Source organism: Bubalus bubalis, chromosome 4, assembly GCF_019923935.1.
Source record: "Bubalus bubalis isolate 160015118507 breed Murrah chromosome 4, NDDB_SH_1, whole genome shotgun sequence".
NCBI classification, from domain to species: Eukaryota; Metazoa; Chordata; class Mammalia; order Artiodactyla; family Bovidae; genus Bubalus; species Bubalus bubalis.
In genome coordinates this window covers 9,693,518-9,719,833 of record NC_059160.1, presented here as the reverse complement: position 1 = coordinate 9,719,833, position 26,316 = coordinate 9,693,518, and the positions used below count along the sequence as shown (strand labels likewise).

Sequence of the window (26,316 nt, the reverse complement as noted above, 5' to 3'; positions counted from 1 at the left end):
TGGTTTTTCCGGTGGTCATGTATGGATGTGAGAGTTAGACTGTGAAGAAAGCTGAGCGCCGAAGAATTGATGCTGTTGAACTATGGTGTTGAGAGTCCCTTGGACTGCAAGGAGATCCAACCACTCCGTTCTTAAGGAGATCAGTCCTGGGTGTTTATTGGAAGGACTGATGCTAAAGCTGAAACTCCAGTACTTTGGCCACCTCATGCGAAGAGTTGACTCACTGGAAAAGACTCTGATGCTAGGAGGGATTGGGGGCAGGAGGAGAAGGGGGCGACAGAGGATGAGATGGCTGGATGGCATCACCGACTCGATGGACATGGGTTTGGGTGAACTCCGGGAGTTGGTGATGGACAGGGAGGCCTGGCGTGCTGCGATTCATGGGGTCGCAAAGAGTCGGACACGACTGAGCGACTTAACTGAACTGAACTGAACTGAGGTGGGCGCTGAGGTGAAAACAAGCTGCAGTGAGAGAGAAGGCCCTTAAGGTGTGGCCGTGTTCTGAGATGAAGAGAGGCCACTGGAAAGGGGTCAGGAGGTGGAAGACTGTGAGGCAGGGGAAGGGTGCTAAGCAGCGGTGACTGACGTGGTGACAGGTGACGTGCAGAATACTTAATCAGGATACTCGGGTTAGGAGGTCGAATATGGCGGGGGCGGGGGTGTGTGGTTCTCCCTACTCAAGGCTTTTCTTTTCACTCCAAGTTTTTCATATCTGGCTTCATAATCTGTACCTAATACCTCAGTCAGTGTTCCTAATTTCTCTTTCTCTGTGACTCTCATCATTTACCACTCTAGTCTGTGAGTGAGGCACCCAAGGCCCATTCAGGATGGAGAGTAATATTTCTTCCTCTTAACTTGAAATTTTAAGTAGCCAACAGAAGCCAAACATATTTTGGTCCAGCTTTTAAACAGAAATTTTAGGCCAGCCTTCATGCCAGCAAAGCTGTCTCTGGCAGCATCATACTCCTCCCCTTAAATGGAGACTGACCGTTGAGGAGTCATGAAACATTTCAAAGAGCATCTGTTGAGGTAGAGGCTGTGATGTGTCTTGGATGAGTATCTGTACAAATAGTTCTTTGGGTTCAAGACCTAGTACAGGGTGACCCTTTTTCTTCAGTGTCTGAATCATTCTTTGCTGGAATAAATAGCAAAAAAATTCCACAATAGCAGTTGGCATTTTGTAGGACTACCCACCCCCCCCTCCCCCGACCCCTGCTCCGACCCAGGTGGTCTGTTTAAAGTGCCAACAAATGACTGCCATAGTTCTTCAAAATCTGTTATTTTCCAGAAACATAACCTGTTCAGGTTAAATGGAAACTAATGCCCATTTTTTAGATGAACTGGATGGTCATAATAGGCTTTCACCTTGGGCCTCACCTAAAATAATTATAGTAACTTTTGAGCAACTTGTTAGATGGAGACATCAACTGTACAGAAGAGCTGCAAAGAGCACAGCAAGATCATTTAGGGAAATATAACATATGTAGTTTAGTGTAGTGACAGCTGGGAGAGAGAAATGTTCATAATATTTGAAGGTTGTGTGCAGTACACTTAAAGAAACTAAAATGAACTTGGTAATGACAAATTGGTGAAGTGAGTATAAAAATCTTGTTTGAATAGGATATTGATGGCTATATACAACTAAAAAATTATTTTTAAAAAATCCAAAACCCTGGGGTGGTTAAAAAGTACACTTGAAAATCTTTTCACTCAAATCAGGACAAGAAAAAAACAAACAAAAAAAGACTAGTCTTTAATATCTTACAAAAATTCTGAATATAATGAAGGTGGTATTTCAAATTTGTGAGGAAATGAATTCAGTGAATGGTGTTGGAACAAACTAGGTAGTCATCTGGAAGAAAAATAAAATTGGAACCATATTTCATGCCTTATACTAAAATAAATTCCAAATGGATCAAGAAATTAAGTCTGAAAAATAAAAGTGCTAGAAGAAAGCATGAGACAAAATGTTACTATCTCAGAGTAAGAAAAGTCTTTTTAAGTATGACATAAAACTTAGAAGCCATAAAAAACTTATAAGAATTACTAAATCCTTCATGGCAGAATGCTACTTTCCTATCCTAGATACAAAGCATGGCAAACCAAGGCTTTGTGTCAATTAGTAACCAAACAGTAATTGTGTCAATTAGCTTTTCCAGTTTCTCAAATAAGTTTAGCAAGTCCGGGAGCTCTCCATAAAATTTTAAAAATTTGTGTCATTTTATGATACTCTAAGAAACAGAACAAAAAGTGGAATTACAGGGCAACCTGAATTTTAAACCATTACACTGTACTGCCCCTCTGTGGACAACCACCTTATAATCAAATAAAGTTATATAATTCCACCATGTACGGTTAAGTTTCTCCAAACTGGTGCCTCTAGATGTGTGTATTCTTGGTTTCAAGAGCTCAAATTTGAAAAATGTTTTAGTAGAGAACTAAAGAATGAAGAGTCATTACAAAAAGAGAATGTCATTGGGTATATCTCCTTTTAAATTAGCATTTATTTTAAAAAATGTTTATTGAATCCCTACTATTTGACAAGGGCTTCGCAGGTGGCTCAGCAGTAGAGAATCCGCCTGCCAATGCAAGAGATGTGGATTCGATCCCTGGGTTGGGAAGATCCCCTGGAGAAGGAAATGCAACCCACTGCAGTATTCTTGCCTGGGAAATCCCATGGACAGAGGAGCCTGGTGGGCTACAGTTCATGTGGTCGCAAAGAGTTGGACACTACTGAGCAACTAAGCGCATGCACACGCGTGCACACACACACACACTATTTGTCAGACACTGTGCTAGGTGCTGGGTGCCAGAGATTCAATAATAAACAAAATAAAAACTCTAGTGTGGGTTATAGATAAGTTTATAGGCAATTACAGTAGCAAATATACACATACATACATATCAGTCATTTGAGGCTTTCTCATTTATTTAGATTTCTCTCCAAATTTGAAAAGCTTCCAACTGTGGCACACAGCTGCCCAGAGAGGCATGCTTGTGACCATTTATTTAACTAACATTTATTAAACACAGCTTGGACCCAGCTCTCTGCTGGATATGAAGATAAAGACAGGTCTTTGCTCTCAAGGAGAAATGAGTCTAGTAGGGAAGATAGATATAGAAAGAGATAATGACAAACAGGGTGAGGTGAGAGGGATTTTAGATACAGATGGGAGCCATGTAGACCTCTCCATGGAAGATCCTCATAGAGGTGGTGACCCTTTATTTGGGACTGAAATAATAAGGGATTTTCCAGCTGGGCAGGGGTAAGGGCACAGGGAACACAGAGGCTTATTTAGGGAGCTGCAAATTGTTTTGCTGGAGTGAAAGATACTAGGAAAAAAGGAACTCTCCGAAAACAAAGGTAGCATTTGTTGATAGCTAACATATCACTTAACTGCTTTCCACAGATGAACATATCCACATCATACATAGATAGCATGAGGTAGGAACTATTGTTATCTCTATTTACAGATGATGGAACTGAGGTATCACAAGGTTAAGTAACTTGCCCAAGGCTTACTGTCTGGCTCCTGTGTTCAGGCTCTCAGCCAATATGCTAAATGAGTATATGGCTGACTTGTATATTGATATATGTGATTCAATTTTCCATTTAGAGAAGTATGATATAAGCACAAACAGGCATGGCAACTAGGCCCAAATTACAGTCCAGTCCAGTCATCTATAAGATATCTGGTCTTGGGGAAAATTTATTTAAACATCTTTGTGCTTTTTTTCCCTCATCTGAAAACCAAGAATAGTATTAGTCTTGAGTTGGTATGAGAATTAGTGGGTTAATATACTTGAAGTATTTGGGCTGCTATGTGAAAAATGGAGTTAGGGGAGAGGGCAAAGAGAATACTTCAGAGAATACTGTAAAAGTCCAAGCCAGGGGTAATGGTGGTTTCAACCAAGAAAGTCCTCAGTTTGAAAATGGGGAAAATTTTACTTCATTCACATCTACTTCATGAGAGAAGACAAAATAACCTGTAAAAATACATTTAAAAGTACAAGTCCCCAGCAATGCCTTTACTGTTTTTAAGTAAAATGTTACATCCCCATCACTCAGCTTCAACAATTTTCAACATATGACCAGCCTTGTTTCACTTATACTTCTGTCCACTTCCTCCCTTTCATATGGTTTTTTTAAGGAAATTCTATATGTCATATTATTTCATCTGTAAATTAAATGCATATCCATAACACCATTATCACACCACCAAAATACTAATTTTTAATATCAAATATCCAGACAGCATTCAAATAACCAATTGTCAAAACAGAGACACAGATGTAGAGAATGGACGTATGGATACCAGGAGGGGAAGGGGATGGGTGGGATGAACTGGGAGATTGGGATTGGCATATATACACTACTATGTATAAAAGAGATAACTAATGAGAACTTAACTAATGGGAAAAAATGGAAACACTGGCAGATTTTATTTTCTTGGACTCCAAAATCACTATGGACAGTAACTACAACCATGAAATTAAAAAGATGCTTGCTCCTTGGAAGAAAAGGTATGACAAACCTAGCGTGCGTGCATGCGAAGTCACTTCAGTCATGTCTGACTCTTTGCAATCCCATGGACTGTAGCCCACCAGGCTCCTCTGTCCATGGGATTCTCCGGGCAAGAATACTGGAGTGGGTTGTCATGCCCTTCTCCAGGGGATCTTCTTGACCCAGGAATCGAACCTATGTCTCTTATGTTTCCTGCATTGGCAAGTGGGTTCTTTACCACTAGCACCACCTCACCTGGAAATCCCTGACAAACCTAGACAGCATATTAAAAGCAGAGACATCACTTTGCTGACAAAGATCGGTATAGTCAAAGCTATGGTTTTTCCAGTAGTCATGTATCAATGTGAGAGTTGGACTACAATGAAGGCAGAGTGCCAAAGAATTAATGCTTTCAAACTGCGGTGCTGGAGAAGACTCCTGAGAGTTCCTTAGACAGCAAGGAGATCAAACCAGTCAATCCTAAAGGAAATTAACCCTGAAATTCATTGGAAGGACTGATGCTGAAGCTGAAATTCCAATATTTTGGCCACCTGATGTGAAGAACTGACTCATTGGAAAAGCCCCTGATGCTGGAAAAGATTGAAGGCAGGAGGAGAAGGGGATGACAGAGGATGAGATGGTTGGATGGCATCACCGACTTGATGGACATGAGTTTGAGCAAGCTCCGGGAGTTGGTGATGGACAGGGAGCCTTGGCGTGCTGCAGTCCATGGGGTCGCAGAGTCCGACAAGGCTGAGGGACTGAACTGAAACTGAAACTGACAGTTCATATGGGAATGGCATGATAAATACTGATTTGTTTCCTTTATTTGCTAGTTTTCAAAATAACAAACTGGTCCCCTAGCATCTTTCAACAGTGACCAATTATTTTTTTTAAGTAATGATATGAATATGTGGGTGAAAACATGTTTGACATGCTTCAGTCCATGACTATTATTATTAAACTCAGATGGTCTTATCTTTAGCCAATGGGATTCTAAGTTGGCTATCGAGGCTTTCTAACAGGACTCTCATCTTTGGTAGCTTCCTTGCTATCTAGTATGGTGATGTTCCAAGTTCATTTCATGTTTTTCCTGCCCTAGACCGGGAACAAGACAATTCTTCAAGGATCCCTGTATCCTTTTAGTGCAAATAGTATTTCAAAACCACAGTCTAGTTCATCACTACTGGGTTAGTCTTCATTTCCAAGTCATTTTAATAGACAGAGTTAGTTGTTTTTTTTTTTTTTAATGCTTTAAGGAGATATAAATGATATACAAGAAACTGAACATATTTAAAGTCTGTGAATCCCTCAGCACAATGAAGACAGTGAACATAACCACCATCCCCAAAAGTTTTCTTGGGCCCCTTTGTAATTTCTTCCTCCTCTCCTCCTCTACCCTCTTTAGCCACTTCTATACTCATTCCTTAGGCAACTATTTGTTTGTTTTTAAAGATAGGGCTTCCCTGGTGATTCAGGTGGTAAAGAATTTGCCTACAGTGCAGGATACCCAGGTTCCATCCCTGGATCAGGAAGATTCCCTGGAGAAGGGAATGGCTACCCACTCCAATATTCTTGCCTGGAGAATTCCATGAACAGAGGGATCTGGTAGGTTACAGTCCATCAGGTCACAAAGAGTTGGTCTGAGCAACTAACAGTAACTAAAGATAAAATATATCCTTAATTCATAATCAATTCAAACTCAGGACCATAGGATTTTAACTTCATTTCTTCTAGCTTAACATCTGATTTTCCTTACTTCCATGCTGTAGGAATGACAGAATGGGGGTATCACACAATTACTCATTTGCTTTATTCCATATTATAGCTGCTGCTAAGTCGCTTCAGTCATGTCTGACTCTGTGCAACCCCATAGACGGCAGCCCGCCAGGCTCCGCCATCCCTGGGATTCTCCAGGAAAGAACACTGGAGTGGGTTGCCATTTCCTTCTCCAATGCATGAAAGTGAAAAGTGAAAGTGAAGTCACTCAGTCGTGTCCAACTCTTCCCGATCCCATGGACTACAGCCCACCAGGCCCTCCGTCCATGGGATTTTCCAGGCAAGAGTACTGGAGTGCGGTGCCATTGCCTTCTCCGATATTATAGCTGCTCCTGCTGCTGCTGCTAAGTTGCTTCAGTCGTGTCTGACTCTGTGCGACCCCATAGACGGCAGCCCACCAGGCTCCCCCGTCCCTGGGCTTCTCCAGGCAAGAATACTGGAGTGGGTTGCCATTTCCTTCTCCAGTGCAGGAAAGTGAAAGTGAATTCGCTGAGTCGGGTCCAACTCTTCACGACCCTGTGGACTAGCCCTACCAGGCTCCTCTGTCCATAGGATTTCCCAGGCAAGAGTACTGGAGTGGGTTGCCATTGCCTTCTCCAGATATTATAGCTAGTGCTTCTTAAATGTTCCCTTTGGCGCTTTATCCCCTCCCCCCTTTATAAAGGGTGTGAAGAATTCTTCACCACAATTTTCCCTTCTAATATTTACAAAGAGTAGAGACAGATCTTCTCATCTTGAACTGCCAAGAGGCCTATGGTTGAGTCCTCAGTAACTTCCGGAAGGGGTCCAAGCAGGCATGATCTGGGACCCAAGCTGTACAAAGGATTATCCTGAAAGACATGTCCTGGCTTCCATGTTCAACATGTCCTGGCTTCCATGTTCAACATGTCCTGGTTTCAGGAGAAGAGTATACCTTTTAACAGTAATGATAATAACAAACAATAATAGTTGGTAGCAATTATCATGTGAAACATGCTAAGCCAGGAACTTTGCATAAATTATCTCATTTAACCAACACAACACTACCTTCCTAGGCAGACATTCCTTTTCTGCATTCAAGAAGACAAATTCAGAAAAGTCAAGTCACAAAAGCTACTAGGCCTAAGGTCATAAATCTACTATGATGCAGAACAGGGATACAAAGTTCTGAATTTTCTGGGTCCAATCCTTGAGCTCTTCCCCTTTACCCTTCTTCCATTCCTTTACCTGGGTAATATTCTCCAAGGGGGTTACCTAGAATCACACTCAAGTTCAAGTGAAGATGTTAGATACTAAAGTGGTTTTGCTTAGAAAATTCCTTCATGGTTTGTCCAGGAATCTTCTCCGGGCTCATGTCTCCTAGAGCCCCTCACATACTTCCTTGACCTCCTGCCATGTTAGTTGCTGCGTCTGAGTCTTTGCCTCTGCTGCTCCCGACTGGGTCGGGAAGATCCCCTGGAGAAGGGAATGGCAACCCACTCCAGTATCTTGCCTGGAAAATCCTATGGACAGCGGAGCCTGGAGGGCTGCAGTTCACGGGGTCACAAAGAATTAAGACATGACTTAGCAACTGAACACACACGTACATGTTTGTCTTGTGTTTAGCTTAATGCTTGGCACAGAATAAACAGTAAGCTGGTAGCCATTATTATTACAAAGAAAGTGAAAGTGTTAGTTGCTCAGCTGTCTCTTTGCGACCCCATGAACTGTAGCCCTCCAGGCTCCTCTGTCCATGGAATTCTCTGGACAAGAATACTGGAGTACTTTGCCATTCCTTTCTCCAAGGGATCTTCCTGACTCAGGGATAGAACCCAGGTCTCCCTCATTGCAGGTGGATTCTTTACCATCTGAGCTACCACTTAATATTGTTAGCTATATAAGTAAAATAATGGGTAAGAGAGTAAATGCATGAGTAAATGTAGTGACCTAAGGAAAAATCTCCCCTCTCCTGCTTTTCACTCAACCTAGGAAAAACTATAGTGGAATCTTTCCCCTATCCTGGGAATATTTATTTCTATTTCTCAGTCTTTGGCCACAAGTTTCTTTTTCTCCTGTTTTTGTTCTCCTACTAGCAGGAATGTCAGAAATTTTGTAGTAGCTTCCAAGTTCCTACAGGGAAGAGACTTCATCAGTGCTTGATGGTGAGAAGGAAGAGTCAGTCAAATTCTGTTTCCATTCTCCATCCCTCTCTTCCTTTTCCTTCCTGTGGGGGAAACAAAAAAGACATTAACAAAAATTGGCTCAAAACTTCAGTGTGATCTCTTCAAAGGTTTCACTAGAATCTTGATAAGTATTGACAGAAAAAGTTTACAAATCAGCCAAAATACTGGAAATAGCAAATAACTGAAGCAGAGTGCTGAACACATGGCAATGACTCCCTCATTCATCTTCTAAGTATTGACTGAGGATCCGTTGGATGCTAGGCCCTGGAGGGAAAAAAAAAGTCATCTAGGGCAGTATTCCTGATCTCAAGGACAAATCTCAATCTATGGACAAGCAAATCTGTGACTAGAATATACTATGTTCTGTGGTATGTGATCAGGAAAGCACAGGACAATACCCCCAGTGGGTAAATCAGGGAAGACTTCCTGGAGGTGATGTCTGAGCTGGGTTTTAAGGGTTACTGAGGGGTTAGCTGGATTAAGAAGTAAGGGTGAAAAGCTGTAAACTGAAAGGGTGGGGGAGGGATAGAATGGGAGTTTGGGATTACCAGATATAAACTATTACACATAAAATGAATAAATGACAAAGTCCTACTGTATAGCACAGGGGACTATATTCAATATCCTGAGATAAACTGTAGTGGAAAGAATATAAAAAAGAATTTATTTTGATGTATAACTGAATCACTTTTCTGTACAGTAGAAATTAACACAACATTGTAATTCAACTACACTTCAATTTAAAAAAAGAAGTAATTGAAAGATAGTCTTGTCTGAGGGAATAACAATAACATTGGTGAATTAGATTAGTTGGCTTTTTGTATTTCTGAGAATCTAATCTGGATATCAGAAAGAATGCTAATGAGTCACCATTGAATTTACAGGATTCTGTGGTTCAAACAGGTGGGCCTCAAGCTAAACTATTATTTTTAAAATGTGAAGGAAGGAAGGAAAATTTCCTTCCCGGTTTGAAGGAAAACTTTCAACTAGAAGGTTGAAAGTTTTCCTTCATTAAATTGCTCAAATCATTATGCTTTGGTTTCTTTATCTCTGAAATGGAGAGTATAACACATCTATCTGTGGTAGAGATGGTTATTTAACAACTCATCATCCACTCTCCCTTTTCACTTTAGCAATGGAGCCAGTTTTTGTTTAAGATGGTAATGTACCCAGATTTAAAAAACAAACAAACAACCCATTTCCCAGTCTCCTTTGAAGCCAACATCACCATGTGACTAATATCTGGCCCTTGAAATAAATCGGTAATGTTATATGATATTTCCAAGGAGGTTATTAAAAAGGGAGAAGTTAAAAGAAATTGACTACACATGGGCATGAGGGATCTTTCTAGGGTGATGAAAAAGTTCTAAAGCTAAATTGCAGTAATTGTTGCAAATCTCTGTAAATTTACTAAAATCACTGAACTGCACTGGCAAAGTGGGCAAATGTTATGCTAAGTTGTACCTCATTAATATTATAAAATCATAATCATTTTTATTTTAATAAAAGAACATTTTAAATATTTTTAAACAATATTTATTAAAAATAAAGAAATTGCTGTAGCCATACATTCACGTTCTAGCAGTGAGATGGAAGTGGAAATGTTGTTTGGGACTTCTGGAAACGCTCCTTAAAAGAGAATGTGGCTATAGATTAAAAGTAAATGAATGGAGAAAAATACACCATGCTAATACTGATCAGAAGAGAGCAAGGGTAACTATACTAATTTCAGACAGAGCAGATTCAAAAGCAAAAAAAGTTATCAGGGATAAAGAAGGACATTATATAATGATAAAGCAGTCAATTCTCCAAGAAGACATAACAATTCTTAATGTGTATGCTCCTAACAAAGCAGCATCAAGCTACACAAGGGAAAAACTGCTTGAAAACAAGGACAAATAGGTGACTCCACTATCATAGTCAGAGACTTCAACACTCCTCTAATCGGAAATGGACAGATCCAGCAGGCAGATAATCAGTAAGGACATACTTGAGCTCAACAATACCAATAATCAACTGGATGTAACTGACATCTATAGTCTACATCACCCCCAAACAGCAGATTATACAGTCTCTGAAAGCTCACATGTAACATTCACCAAGACAGACCAAATTCTGGGCCCCAAAAATATACCTAAACAAATCTGAAAAAAAGATAAATCACATTATGCCTGCTCTCAGACCAAGAAGGAATCAAACTGGAAATCAATAGCAGAGAGAGAGAGCTGGAAAATCCCCAAATACTTGGAGATTAAACAATATACTTCTAAACAACACATAGGTCAAAGAAAACTCAAGAGAAATTGCTATAAAACTCATTAAATCCTCCTGGGTTAGGACACACAGTTTCGAGGGCAGGAGCCTACTGTGTCCCCACTTCACCTGGCAAAACAATAAGTCTCTTCTTTTCTACTTCATCCAAAACTCTGTCTCTGAGGTTCGATTCGGCACTGGTGTTCAGAGACTGAGCTTTTGGCATCACCATCAGAGACTTTTATGAGGCTTACTTAGTTTATGGAGGCTGGGAGAGGGTGTCTCTCTTTCTTTCAGGTCATACACTATAAAGACATAGGCTTGGGGCTGTTCTTGGCGCTCTTTCTTTCAAGGGCAGCTCAGTTCAGTCGCTCAGTTGTGTCTCACTCTTTGCGACCCCATGAACCGCAGCACGCCAGGCCTCCCTGTTCATCACCAACTCCTCGTATTTACCCAAACTCATGTCCATTGAGTCGGTGATGCCATCCAACCATCTCATCCTCTGTCGTCCTCTTCTCCTCCTGCCCTCAATCTTTCCCAGCATCAGGGTCTTTTCTTTCAAGGGCAGAGGTAGCTTGAAAAGCAAGCCCCCACACAGGAACAGAGGGTCACAAAAGAAAGGGAGACGACTCCCTTGGTGATCCAGTGGACAAGAATCTGCTTGCCAATATACGTGACTCCCGTTGGATCTCTGGTCCAGGAAGATCTCACATGCCTCAGGGCAACTAAGCCCAAGAGCTACGAGCCACGAGCCACGTCTATCACAACTACTGAGCCGCCCCCACCCCTGCTCTCTAGAGCCTGCAAGCACCGCAACTAATGAATCCCATGTGCCCTAGAGCCCACGCTCTGCAACAAAAGAAGCCACCACAGTGAGAAGCCCTTGCACTGCAATGAAGAGTAGCCCCTGCTCACTGCAGCTAGAGAAAGCCCACGTGCAGCAACAAAGACCCAGTAAAGCCTACGTAAATAAATAAAAAAAATTTTTTTAAGAAACAAAGAAAAGGAAAGAATCTGAAAAAATCTTTGAGCCCTCAGGTCTATTGTACCTACAGCCAGTCTGTCTGTGGCCTTTCCAGTTACAAAAACCATGAGATTTTCCTTCCACTCAAGCAGGTTTGAGTTGGTTTTGTGGTACTTGCAACCTAAGAGCTCTGACTCAAACAGTTCATAAAGTACAAGTATTTGGCATAGAGGAAGTACAAGGTCATTGGTAGCCCTTACAGTTACCCCTAATAATAATAAAAATAAAGTGAGAATTGAGTGATTAACATATAAAAGTGAGTGGACTTTTATAATATAAAAGTATTATATATATATATTTTTCCATGTATTAAGAATTCCTACAATGTTCACATTTCTACTTTTCCTATGGTCTTTGTTCAAACAAACCTCAAAATAAACTCAGTCTCCCTCTGATATCTTCTTCTAGATTTCTTTTCAGGAGTGTCGTCAAGGAAGGTTGAAGCCTGGATGAACACATGGTTTGCCTTTTTTTTGTCTCTCTCTCTTTGATTAATATTCTTCACCTCCCTGTGGGGAAATCACAAAGACACATGGAAAAAGACTAAAGAGTCAGCATTATCTTTTTACTCTTTACTCTATCTTCACATGAAAAAGTGGCAGATATTTACAAATTCATTTATTACATCTGTCGAGAGCAACTGACTGAAGCAGAAATTTGGCCACACAACAGCAACTCAGTCACCAAGCTCCTGCTCTGTGCTGGGAGTCATACAACCCTGGGGGGTACAGAGAAATAAGACATTGTCCCTGACTCAGTGGAATGTACTCAAATTATCAAGAGAGGTGAGGAAAACCAACCATCTGAGAGAAAGCTGAAGCATGAACTTGAGGCAAGCGGAATTCAGTTTGGGGTTCTGCCGTTTGCTGTGTGTCCTTGAGCAAGTTACTTAACCTCTCCTCGCTAGTGTACTCATCTCAACATGGTAATAATAGAACCGAGTATAATGTTGAGGATAAATTGAGTTACCATAGGTCCAGCGATTAGCACAGGGCCTGGTAGTAATATACAGGAAGTGTTCAGTAAATGTCACTTTCTGCTACTTCTATTATGATAGGAGAAGGTTCTCAATGGAATTGGGAAGTATACCAGCTGACCTTTGAAAGGTGAGTAGACCTCTGTTCAATGAAGAAACAAGTTATGGACATTCAAGGTAGTCAAAATAGCAATAAAAATATATTCAAATGAATTAAGATGTGTCATATACGTCTCTGCTGCTATGGAATAGATGTAAAAAGACTGGTAGTAAGAAACTACTGTTGACCTTGGCCTGAACCGGTGATTATTCCAACGTCTTTCCCCAAGTCAAGAGAAAAAAATCATGTTGACACAACATTCTCACTTTTGGCATCCTCTTTTCCTAACCTTCTGAAGCCAGCTTCTGCTTGCAGTGGAGAGACAAACAAGCAGCAAACCGCACTTGTCTTTGTTGTGATGATATTTTCTAACAGGAAAACTTGGACATAAATCCTTGATAGTATTTTCTACTGGAGAAAGGAAATGGCAACCCACTCCACTATTCTTGCCTGGAAGAGTCCATGGACAGAGAAGCCTGGTGGGCTACAGTCCATGGGGTCACAGAGTCAGACATGACTGAACAACTGAGCAGTATTTCCTATATTGTCATTTCTTGGGATTTTGAAGCCTAAACATGTCTTGTTGTTGAGTTGCTAAGTCATGTCCAACAATTTTGCGATCCCACAGACTGTAGCATGTCAGACTCCTCTGTCCATGGAACTTCCCAAGCAAGAATACTGGAGTGGGTTGCCATTTTCTTCTCCAATACCTGTCTTAGGTGCCTATTTTCCACTAGTAAGAGCATCTTTAGCTTGTATGACAGGATCATATGTCGAAACATTTCATAAAATTCTGCAAAGGGTGTTTTGAATTGCAGGTGCTTGGCCCCCATACAAGTTTAAGGATCATGGCTCTGACTCACAAGGAAACTAAGTTCTGCAGCAGCAATTGCTCCTGCTCTTTCATTGCAGCACCAACAGCATGTGCTAACTAGGTTCTTCCTCCACCTAAAGCAGAGATCCCTGCAAGATAGCTCCTGGATTGCCTTTTCTAAGGAACACTGCTCTAGGCCTCCCCAGTAGCAAACTCTCCAACTCCAAGACCTGGTGCTGCTTTGGATCCTGCAGTTTTCAGGGAATGAGGTCACCTGTATTACCTCTAAGAGCCGTCATTTGCTGAGCACTTCCTGTGAGCCAGGTACCAACCTAGACATCTCCTTTAACCCACACAACTCCTCTGTTAGTAGTGTCCTTGTTTTACAGATGGGGTATCCAAGACTCACATGGGCTAAATGATGGACCTAATTCATAGAGAGGGTGAGACAGAGCTGTACCTGCAGCTTCTGTCCACCTTCAATGCCAGTGCTCCAAACGGATATGCTACATTACAGATGCTGTGCTTAGTCACTCAGTCACGTACGACTCTGCAACCCAGTGGACTGCAGCCCGTCAGGCTCCTCTGTCCTTGGGAATTCTCCAGGCGAGAATACTAGAGTGGGTTGCCATGCTCTCCCTCCAGGGGATCTTCCCAACCCAGGGATCGAACCCAGGTCTCCCACATTGCAGGCAGATTCTTTACTGACTGAGCCACAAGGGAGGCACATTAGGGGAACAAGTGGTAATTGACATCCCTGAAGAGTCCTAACCCACCTACAACTAATATTCCACATGGGCATTTGTCATCTTCCATTACTGTTATGGAATAACAATAAAGACTGTTCAAAAATTTAAACATATATAAAGAAAGTTGTATAATTAACATCATTTACCCATTATCTTGGTTCAAAAGTTATCAATATGAAGTCAATCTTGATTCATCTATTATCTCCTTTGCTTCCCTGTCCCCATGCCAAATGATTTAATTTAAGGCAAATCCTAGACACTGTGTCATTTCAGCCATAAATACTTCATGATATATCTCTTTAGGACAAAACTCTTTAAAAAATAACTACAAAATTATTATAATATCTTTAAGAAAGAACACTCTAATAAAAGAAATTTCTTAATATCACTTAAAACCAGGTCAATGTTCAAATTTCCCCAGTTATCTCGTAATTGAGATAATTATCTCAACTGGTTGATTTAAGTCAGGATCCAAACAATGTTTTGATTAATATATCTCTCCAGTGTCTTCTAAACAACAACAGCTCCTCCTCCCTCCTTTTCTATTTTCCTTGCTTTTTATGTGCTGAAGAAACCAGTTTATGTGTCCTCTAGAATTTCCTATTCCAGATTCACCAATTGCACCCCTGGAGATACAGATATATGTGCCCAGGAAAAAAGACTGCATAAATTTATAGAAAAATATTGGCAATGTGAGTGTGTACCTATAGGTGTTTTTCCAGGTTCTTTGTTTTCATTGTGCACAAATGTTTTTGTAGTCAGAAAAAAAATAACTTGTAAAAAAAAGACCTGGTCTCTGTTATTGTGGAATTTACATTCTGAATGCATGGGTTACAGGGCTGGACCCCAGTTACAAATTAGTGTGACATGCTGCAATAGACAAATGCTGAAACCACGCCTCTTTCCCTTGAAGGCCCCTTAAATACCTGAGGAAGTTGTCCTGCAGCTCCTTCAGGTACTCGTCAAAATAATTCCACTCACTCCAGTGTAGCCAGTTCAGCTGGTGGAAGTTTTCCCTCCGCTTCTTCATGTTGCTTAGTGTCAGGTTGATGACCTCAGCGTAGGTCAGGGTGGACTCAGTGGCTTTCATGTCAAGGAAAACCCCACACCATCAGCTGGTATTGACTCAGCTTTGTTGGTGGGATATGTCCAGGGCATGGGGAGCAGGGAGGGGAGATGCCCAAGTGGGAAAACTGACCCGCTTCTAGAAACCTGAGCAGGAAACCCTCCATGGCCTTGATTGTGGCCTGCTTGGGAAAGAAAAAGCCTAACCTCTCCATGGTTCGGCCACTCTCCCATCTTTAATAAAGTCCTTCTCCCCTCCTGCTGATGGAAGGGCTGTGTGCTATGCTCAGTCGGTAAGCTGTGTCTGATCCTTTGCAACCCCATGGACTGTAGCCCGCCAGGCTCCTCTGTCCATGGGATTTCCCAGACAAGAATACTGGAGCAGGTTGCCATTTCGTTCTCCAGGGGATCTTCCTGACCCAGGGATTGAACCCACATCTCTTGCATCTCATGCATAAGCAGGCAGATTTATTTTTTACCACTGCATCACCTAGGAAGCTCCTGGAAGGCCTAGAAGTTCTTATTTTAGACTATCATCTAAAATTCTTACCCTATTATCAAAGTGGTGAATAGAAAGGGATTCCAACTTTCCTTTCCTTTCAGGGTCAATTCTGATTCCCTATCTCATGTTTGTATTAATATGTTGAAAAGTTCTCTCTACCTTCCCCTCCCTTCCACCCTTTCTGAACTGGTCAGAATCTCAGTTTCACTCATCATGAGCTGTGGGACATCAGACAATGTATGTCGCCCTCTGTGCCTCCATTGCCATATCTATAAAATAGGGATAATAATACCTACCTCAGAGAAGGCAATGGCACCCCACTCCAGTACTCCTGCCTGGAAAACCCCATGAATGGAGGAGCCTGGTGGGCTGCAGTCCATGGGGTCGCTAAGAGTCGGACACGACTGAGCGACTTCACTTTCACTTTTCACTTTCATGCATTGGAGAAGGAAATGGCAACCCACTCCAGTGTTCTTGCCTGGTGAATCCCAGGGACGGCGGAGCCTGGTGGGCTGCCGTCTATGGGGTCACACAGAGTCGGACACCACTGCAGCGACTTAGCAGCAGCAGTTGCTGTTAATGATAATGATGGTTACTACTTTTTTTAGTACCAGCTCTATGCCATTTAATCCTGGTCACAACACTATTGATTTGGTGTGACTATCCTCATTTTAGGAATGAGTTGATAAAGATACTGAGCTTAGAGTTGAAGGTGTGCACATGAGATCTTGAAGCCAGTGGGCTACCGAACTGGGACTCAAATCCAGGGCTGGGTATCCCCAACCCAGGCTCCTTCTACTACACTACACTGTCCTTACAGAACAATGAGGTGATATAAGGGAAAGCATTTTATAAATAACAAAGTACTATGCTGACAGGTAACATTCATTCAATCGCTTGTTACCTGCCAGGCGCTGTACCTTTCTCTACATTACAACCCTATGAGGCAGGTACTGTTATCCCCATTTTATAGGTGAAAAAATGAGGCTCAGAGAGAAGCTGGAACTTGTCTAAGATCACTCAGCTGGTAAGCAGTTGAGTTGGTTCCTGAATCCGGGTCTATTTGATCCCATGTTCTGACCCTCTATGGAAACTGCTAAGACTCAGATGCCAACACGTATCACACCCATTTTCTTAAGATCTGGGGTTTGACCATATCTTTAGGATAAATGTCAATGGGGCCAGGAATTTGCTAATGGGTCTTGAGGAGGGGTGTGTGTGTGTGTGAGGAGGATGCTAGAAGAAACACACACCTACACACCAAAATTCCTGATCAATATATACTGTGGGGTCAGTGAGCATCTGGGAGGCATTAGTAAATTGCAAAGTATGTTAGAGTCGCTAAGTAGCCCATTCTTTATGGTAGATAGGAAGAGATTTTACACACAGGGAAATCTAACTTGCCCAGGGTCCCACACAGCATGAGGCAGGTTTTGAATTAAATTGAGCAGGATTCTGACCCATAGGCATGTATCAATGGTCACCCTTGATCGGTCCCTACTATGTGTCAGGTGCTGTGCTAAGGGTTGGATGTGTCTCTCTTCACCCTTGCTTCTGGAAGGGGAAGCAGGGATCTGGAGTGATGTGTGTCTAACCCACGGTGGAAAGGATATGAGGTGGTCTTGGTTCTTTCTCTCCGGACCATCAACACGTCTTGGCCATGCTGCTGCAGGGTGGAGTAGTTCAGGAGGAAGTACACAATCAGAGGGCTCTTCCCATAAATGTTGAAGAGGTTTGGAGTCAGCGGAGGGCTTTTGCAGGCAGGGTAAGACTGAGTAGGAAAGACAGAGGAGTACAATAAAGGAAATGGCAACCCACTCCAGTGTTCTTGCCTGGAGAATCCCAGGGACGGGGGAGCCTGGTGCGCAGCTGTCTCTGGGGTCGCACAGAGTCGGACACGACTGAAGTGACTTAGCAGCCATTTTTACAGTATATATTAAGAAATGTAAAAGTACTCATATCTTTTATCTAGGAACTCATTTTAGGATGCTATCCTAAGGAAAATTACCCACAAGCAAAAAAGACTTACGCACTACGATGTTTACTGCAGTGATAATTAGTACAGCAGAAGACTGGAATAATCTAAATGTTCAAGGAGATGTTGATATCTCTACCCAAAGGAATAGTATGTCACTATTAAAATGTTTACTAAGAGTTGGTACTAAAATATGGTTTCAGATGCAATAGTAATTTTAAAAATCAAGATACAAAATTAGGTAGATAATATTACGTATATTGTATGAAATAAATATAATTATATGAAATAAATCAACCAAAAAAAGATAGATGAGAGAATAGAAGCCTAGTTCCTAAAATGTTAGCAACTCACTCAGCAAATATATACTGGGTGACTACTATGTACACACACTGATCTAGACACTGGCATATCAGCCGATAAGACGACACATTCCAGCCCTAAAGGGCTTGTACTATAGTTGAGAGGAAAACAATAAACTAATCAATAAGTAAGAGTGTGCATGATACTACAGAATAATAAGGGCTTCAGGTAAGAGTCAAGCAGAGCAAGGGGTGTGGGTGGTGGTATGGGAGCCTGGGGAGGAACGGAATCTTTTCCATGGGGTGGTCAGGGAGGGCTGCCTTGAGGAGGAGCGATCCTGGCAGACTCTGAACAATGGAAGGAAGATCTGTGCAATGTTCCAGGCAAAGGGGACAGCAAATGCAAGAGAACCCCAAGACAGACAGGAGCTCGGTGTGGCTGAGGGATGGAAAACAGGCCCGCGTGGCTCAAAAGAGAACAAATGATGAAGCTGAAGAAGGAGTGGGGTCTCCAGGCCACAGAAAGGAGTTAGAATTTTCTAAGTGTGACTGAAGCCACTGGGAAGGTTTTGAGCTGGGTCACAACATGATCTGATTAATTTTTTTCTAAAGATCCCTTTAACTGATGTGTGGAGAAATGACTGCAGTGGGTGAGCATGGAGGCAAGAAGAGCACTTAGGAGGCCTCGACAGTGGTTCGGTTAGTGCTGGGGCTGGGGCTGGGTAGTTGGGAGACAGGTGAGAAGTGATTATACTGTATCATATAATTTGTGATTATACTGTAAAAGCAGAAATGGCAGGATTTATTAATGGAGTCAAAGTAGGTGTGAGAAAGAGGGGAGTCAATGATGACTCTAAAGGGTTAGGTACCAGTTGCCCAGCTGGGAAAGTCTAGGGAAGAAAAGGTTGACAGAGTAGAACAATCAAGAGGCCTGTTTGGGATGTTCTGTGTTTGAGATGCTGAATAGAGATGAGGAAAGAGAACAGGCAGGGGCTGACAGTGATTTGTTTTCTTTCCTTATATTCCTCTGCCTTTTCTCCAAAATGTCTGTAGTGATTGTGTACTACTTTTGTTATTTTTTTTTAATACCTTTTATTTTGAAGAAGTGGTTATAATTTAACCAGACAAAAACTCTGTCATGAATAAACACTGTAGCAGCACCTAACCACATTATTCTCTAATCCTATTTACTTTGTTTTATTTTACTTTATTTTTTAATTAAAAAAACATATGTATTTATTTACTAAATATTTGGCTGCACCAGGTCTCAGTTGCGGTGTGTTCTTTTAGTTTAGTTGCAGCATACGGGATCTTTTTTAGCCGTTGCATGTGGGATCTTTAGTTGGAGCACGTGGAATCTAGTTCCCCAACCAGGGACCAGACCTGGGCCCCCTGCATTTGGCGGGTGGAGACTTAGCCCCTGGAGTGCCAGGGAAGTCCCTATTCCTATTCATTTTAATTGCTTCAATGAGATTTCCTTTATCTAGAGCAGGCTCTCTCCACCTTGGCACTTAGCCATTTGGGGCCAGATAATTCTTTGCTGTGGGAGACTGTCCTGGGCACTGTAGAATGCTGAGTGGCATCCCTGGTCTCCATGTAATAGATACTAGTAGTACTCTGCCCCCACCACCCCCAGTTGGGACAACCAGAAATGCCTCCAGACATGGCCAAATGTCTCCTGGGGGGCAAAACGGCCCCCAGTTGGGAATCACTACTCTTTAGCAAGATTCCACTGGGATCACAGAAACTTGGAGTCAGAAGGGAACTCAAGGATCATTTAGTCCCATAATTCCTAAAGCCCCATCTCCCAGCGAGGGCCAGTCTGTGCCATTATGAAATAGCAACCCAGTATTCCAGTAATCTTGCCTGGAGAATTCCATGGACAGAGGAGCCTGGTGGGCTACAGTCCATAGGGTCACAAGTAACTTCACACACATGCACACTTATTTGGCTATGCTGGGTATTTGTTTCAGCATGCTCTGAGCATCAATTTCCTCACTAATAAACTAAAGAATAGCAGGACTAATTGTTTCAAAGGATTGTGACAGTAAAATAAAATATGTTGTATGCACAGGTTTAGTATGGTGGTGGTGGTGGTGGTTTAGTTGCTAAGTCGTGTCTGACTCCTGCGACCCCATGGACAGTAGCTTGCCAGGCACCTCTGTCCATGAGATTCTCTAAGCAAGAATACTGGAATGGGTTGCCATTTCCTTCTCCATAGGTTTAGTATAATGCCTGACATATAGTAAGTATTTATTACGTGTTAATTATCATCACTACCTCAGATAAACCTCATAAGACCACCAGGACCTAGGAATTATTGCTCACGTTTTATAGAGTAGGAAACGGAGGCCCAGGGTTCTCTTTGCATTACACCCAGGCTCCTGAGTTTCAAGCAAATAATTTAAATCTGGAGAAATCCAGGCTAAATGCTCACCCAAACTTGTGCCCACTTTCGTCAATAATTATCTGCAGGAGATTTCCTTACTGTATTAACCGAGTCTACAATCAGAAACACCCCAGTTTTTACTCTGACATTTTCACAGACCTAAATTTTCTAGCCAGAACTCCTAGCACCTTTTAAGCCATCTCTACTATGCAACTTGCAATCACGTGCTCACCTGCTTAGGAACCATACTCTCAAGCTCTCTTGCTGCTGAAATCCTCTTGACTTGTTTTGTGGGTCTCCTCAAAACCAGAGTCTGATAGGTATGCTCTGTCAGTACAATATTAGCAAAAAATGATCGATAGAATTGTCAGCTATGATGAGAAAAGGAAACAAGAATTTAAATGACTGTGGATTTCTTATCAGACCATTGAGACCAGAGGCTGTGGAACAACATTGAAAAGTACAGAAAGAAAAGAACTGTCAACCCAGAATTCTATATCCAGAAAAAATATCCTTCAAAAATGAAGGTGAAATAAAGACATTATCAGAAGAAAGAAAACCAAGAGAACGAATTGCCAGCAGGCCTATTTTAAATGGAGGATTTTTTTTGGTGGGAGGAGGGGATGTAAGAAGGAAAAGGATTCCAGAGGGAAACCTGGAACTTCAGAAATGAAGGAAAAGCAACAGGAACTGTAAATACCTGGTTATCTATCATAAGTACAATACATACAGTAAATATAGAATATAAATAATAAATATATGATATATATTGTGAACCTATCTGGTTCTTTATAGTAAATATAATACGGTATTTTTCTCCTCTTACATTCTTTAAAATGTGTACGATGATCACTTTGGAATGCTGCATGGCAGTTCCTCAAAATGCTAAACATACGACCCAGCAATTCCACCCTTGGTATACATATACCCAAGAGAAATGAAAACATATATCTACACGAAAAACTTGCATATGAATGTTCACAGCAGCATTATTTATAATAGTTACAAAGTACAAATAACTCAAACAGAAAAAAATAAAATCACTATATCTAAAACAGTTGTGGAATGCTTAGTGTTGAGAAGAAACTCTGTAGCATTTTTCATATTAGAAAAAGGGGTTTCATTTCTACTCAGCTCAAAATATTTTCTAATTTCCTTTAATTCTTCCTCTTTGACTCATAGGTCTACATGAATTAAATATATATGTAGATTTGGGGGACTTGCAAAGTCTCCCACAAATATTTACCTCTATTTGGAGCCCCCTCTAGACCTCTCAATGAGTGGCCCTCAAGTTTGAGGGTATTTTTAATGGTTTTACTGAGATATAATTTACATACCTCTTTGTACCTCCCTTTCTCCATCAAGAAAAAAGATTGCTTAACTTTTCAAATACTGATGACGTGTGAAATAATCTAGAATGATACTTAAGAGTTTATGTTCTAACAGTTTTCTTAGGTTCTGTATTTGTCTATTTGGGATCCATTAATTACAGGGCCAAACTAATGACCAAAGTTGATTACATCTCCCGCATGACCAGAGGCCATGTCTGAATCACCTTCTTTATCTAACTCTCACAGTTCAGTTCAGTTCAGTTGCTCAGTTGTGTCCAACTCTTTGTGACCCCATGGACTGCAGCATGCCAGGCTTCCCTGTCCATCACCAACTCCCAGAGCTTACTCAAATTCATGTCTATAGAGTCAGTGATGCCATCCAGCCATCTCATCCTCTGTCATCCCCTTCTCTTCGTGTTTTCAATCTTTCCCAGCATCAGGATCTTTTCCAATGAGTCAGTTCTTCGCATCAGATGGTCAAAGTATTGGAGTTTCAGCTTCAGCATCAATCCTTCCAATGAATATTCAAGACTGATTTCCTTTAGGATGGACTGGTTGGATCTCCTTGCAGTCCAAGGGACTCTCAAGAGTCTTCTCCAACACCACAGTTCAAAAGTGTCAATTCTTTGATGCTAAGCTTTCTTTATAGTCCAACTCTCACATCCATACATGACTACTGGAAAACCATAGCTTTGACTAGACGGACCTTTGTTGGCAAAGTAATGTCTCTGCTTTTTAATATGTTGTCTAGGTTGGTCATAGCTTTTCTTCCAAGGAGCAAGCATCTAACTCTCACACCAAGCCAATATTTCTCCTGACTTAAATCATCCTGGTCCAGGTGTCAGACAACTAGGGACAACCTTTATGCCCTAAAGCCCACCAGAATTATTCAATATAGCCAATCCTATGCTGTTTACACTGTCATATCTGGCCTTTCCTAAGGAAATTCCAGTGGCTGTGGCCTATGCCTTCCCCTTACTCCCTTCTGCCTCCTGACAACACTGGAGCTTCCTCCTATAGCCCTGCATGGCAAGCTATGCCTCCCATTTCTAGAACTGAGAATATGAAGGTTTTTTTTAATGGCACTGACCTATGTAGTCACTTAGTCACCTTTGTGTTGGGTTGGCCAAAAGGTTCATTTAGGTTTTTCTACACTATCTTACAGAAAAACCCAAATGAACTTTTTGGCCCACCCAATAAATTAACACCCAGGCACAAACAGGTTTCTAACTCGATAAATTCTATTTTCTGATGGGGGAGAGGAGCAGTAATCATCTCTTAGGTTTCTTTTTCCAGTGCCGTCAATCTCTCTTCCCCACAGATATCAACACTGTGCTGAACTCATTATTACAAAAGTGGAACTTAATTAGTGATAACTGAACTGAAAAGACAATTATGTCTTCTCCTAAGATGTTACCTACTTCCAAGACCCAAGGCTAGAATCATTAGTGTAAATGAGGACAGCAGATTAGGTTTTAAAAAAACAACAAGAAAGTAGGGTTTTGAAGATAATAACTAAATCATTAACCCTTTGGGCGGTTAATGTACCTTTTGGGCCATCCGCTGAATTTTTCTGGGCAGAACTGGCTCTCTCATTGCTTGAATTCACATCAGCAGACTCCAGGAGAGAGAAAACACACACAAAAATCACAGAAGAACAAATTTAGTAAAACTGGTAGTGAGAGGAATACAAAAAGTATGCATGCCATTTCTTAGGTATCTTTCATTGTTCTCAGCAAAGGCATGTAAGGGAGACCTTTCAGGCACAGCTCAACAACTCAGCCCTCCATCCTGGGAGCATGGGGAAAAGAGATGTAGAAAAACACGTGAGCTGGGGCCTGAGGCAGACTGGGGTTCTACTCTCTGCCCTGTCACAATGCCCTGTGATCTTGGGCAAGTCAATGAACGTCTTGATTGCCTCGGTTTCCTCACAGGGTTCTTAAGGGGATTAAGTCAGCTAACGAATGCAAAGCGCAGTTGTTGCTCATGGTTGAAGTGCTCTGCAGACATTGCATGGTTGTTTATGCAATCACTCACCACACCTCCTTCAGAAGATATTTCATTGAGCAACTACTAATGTGTCTGGCACTGAGCCAAACCTGAAACCTAGTCCCTGCTGAGAGGAGCTACAAGTCTAGCAGGGACGATAATACAAAACCACAGTTATGCTAAGGTAATTGGAAAGTACCACTTGTTTGTTACAGAGGTAATACAACCCGGCATTAGGTTTGCACATGAGTGACAGAGACTTGAAATTAATAGTGATTCAATGTCTCTCCCATATAACAGTCTGAAGGTAGGCAATTCAGGGTTTATACATTATTTATCCTGTGATAAATCTTAGGGACTCTGACTTCTTCCAGCTCTATTCCACTTTTCCTAAGATAGGACCTTCATTCTTAGGGTCCAAGATGGCAACTAGAGCTCCAGTCATCACATTCACATTCCAAGCAGAATAGAGAAAAGGACAAAGAGATGAAGGAATCTTCCTTTTTTTCTAGGAAGACTCGCAGAAACTGCCACATGGCACATCTGTTTATATCTCATTAACTGGATTTTAGTCACATGGCTACACATGGATGGAAGGAAGGGAAGGAAATGTAACCTTTTCTTTACAGGTTTTCTCTCTTTTTAAAAAATTATGTTATGTGTGTTATGTATTTGACTGCACCTGTTCTTAGTTGCAGCATGCGGGATCCTTAGTTCCTGCATGTGGGATCTAGTTTCCTGATCAGGGATCGAAACCCGGCTCCCCTGCATGAGGAATGCAGAGTTTTAGCCACTGGACCACCCGGGAAGTCACTCTCTTTTCTACAGGGGGAAGAAACTACAAATATTGGGAAACAGCTGATAATCTGTCACAAGCAGGACCAGCAGAGTATTCTAGGAAGCCCCAGTGGGAATGCTTGATTCTGTTTGGGGCAGAGTTGGAGGGCTTCCAAGGAGAGAAGACATTTTCGTTCTGTCTTTAAAGACGAGTAGGAGTTTGGCAGTCTTAAACAGATGGCCCACCAAGTGGCAGACAAACAGCCCTCCAGCCTCAACAATCATCACTTTGCTTTTACATAAATATGATATTTGAATGGGAAGAAGAAAGCTGAAAGGACTTCCCATCCACCATGCAGCTGGTTGTCCAACAGCAGCTGCGTTTTGCAGTGTCTAAGTGGTTACTCGGATTTGTTAGAGAAAAGACACTCCCAGAGCTCAGTGAAGCATCACACTCATTGATTACAGGCTTCAGAGAGCTCTGTCATGGAGTGGAGAATAGTCACAAGGAGATGGACTTGGTTGAAGTTATTGCTGCTGCTAAGTCACTTCAGTTGTGTCTGATTCTGTGCGACCCCATAGATGGCAGCCCACCAGGCTCCCCCGTCCCTGGGATTCTTCAGGCAAGAACACTGGAGTGGGTTGCCATGAAGTCATTAGACCCTCGCATTTGTTGGAGAGGCAGTAGGATGATGCAGAAAGAGCTCAGATTAACAGCTTTCTACATCAGCTGAAGTTAGTCATGTGGCCTGGGGCAAGTTTTCACCAGTTTCAGTCTATTTCTCCTTTTGTTAGATAAAGATAATAATGACCTACCATGCAGGGATGCTGTAAATGCTAGGATAGGATACACACAAAGAAAATTCGCACATGGTGGACTCTCCAAATTACCTTCCCACCCACTCTCATGTGTTCTGATCAGCAACCCCTTCTCTGAGCATGTGAGGCATGTTGTTGGGATGGGGGAGTAAATTAAGACTCCTCTGGGACCCCCCTCCCACCGCAGCACAGTGGAGATGGGACCGTTCCGCCCTGTAACCTTGCCACTCAGATTCTGAACTGAAGGCTTAGCTGTGATGGAACAGAGCAGCAGGGAGACCAGCTTTTGAGCCACTGTTGACACTCAATCTGGGGATGCCCAGAAATGTCTGAGAGGGACGTGGGCTTGGCCGATCTGGAATCAGCAGGTACAGGAATGAGCGTCAGGTATTTGGGTCATTATTGTTAAATGACCCTTATGTACCTCTGCTCTGGAACTTGAGGAAATTCTGGTTAAAATGAGAAAACATTCTGACAGGACATGGCTAGACAACAATTTGTGGGACTGCACCTCTCCCTGGACTGAATCTTTAAGAATTACTACGAATCATGGGCTTCCCTGGTGGTTCAGCAGTTAAGAATCTGCCTGCCAATGCAAGGGACATGGGTTCAATCCCTGGTCCAGGAAGAACCCACATGCTGCAGGGCAACTACACCCGTGCGCCACAACTATTAAACCTGTGCTCTAGAGCCTGGAAGCCACAGCTACTGAAGCCCTTGAGCCCGGAGCCCGTGCTCCACAAGAGGAGTCCCAGTTCGCAGCAATTAGAGAAAGCCTGTGAGCAACAAAAATCCAATGCAGCCAAAAATAAAATTAACTAATTTAA

General features: G+C 42.0%; 1 protein-coding gene across 1 annotated transcript in view; it reads right to left on the bottom strand.

Annotated features, from left to right (window-relative positions):
- Positions 1–8,035: 8,035 nt before the first annotated feature.
- FAM227A (family with sequence similarity 227 member A) overlaps positions 8,036–26,316 on the bottom strand; it is a 49,314-nt gene continuing 31,033 nt past the window's right edge. The window contains exons 12-17 of the mRNA XM_006071325.3: positions 23,453–23,522; positions 20,806–20,900; positions 17,521–17,678; positions 15,267–15,419; positions 12,070–12,210; positions 8,036–8,465 (exon numbers count right to left, since the gene is read on the bottom strand). Coding sequence (XP_006071387.3) covers positions 8,372–8,465; positions 12,070–12,210; positions 15,267–15,419; positions 17,521–17,678; positions 20,806–20,900; positions 23,453–23,522 — 711 coding nt within the window. The 3' untranslated portion in view covers positions 8,036–8,371. The remainder of the gene's footprint in view (positions 8,466–12,069; positions 12,211–15,266; positions 15,420–17,520; positions 17,679–20,805; positions 20,901–23,452; positions 23,523–26,316) is intronic.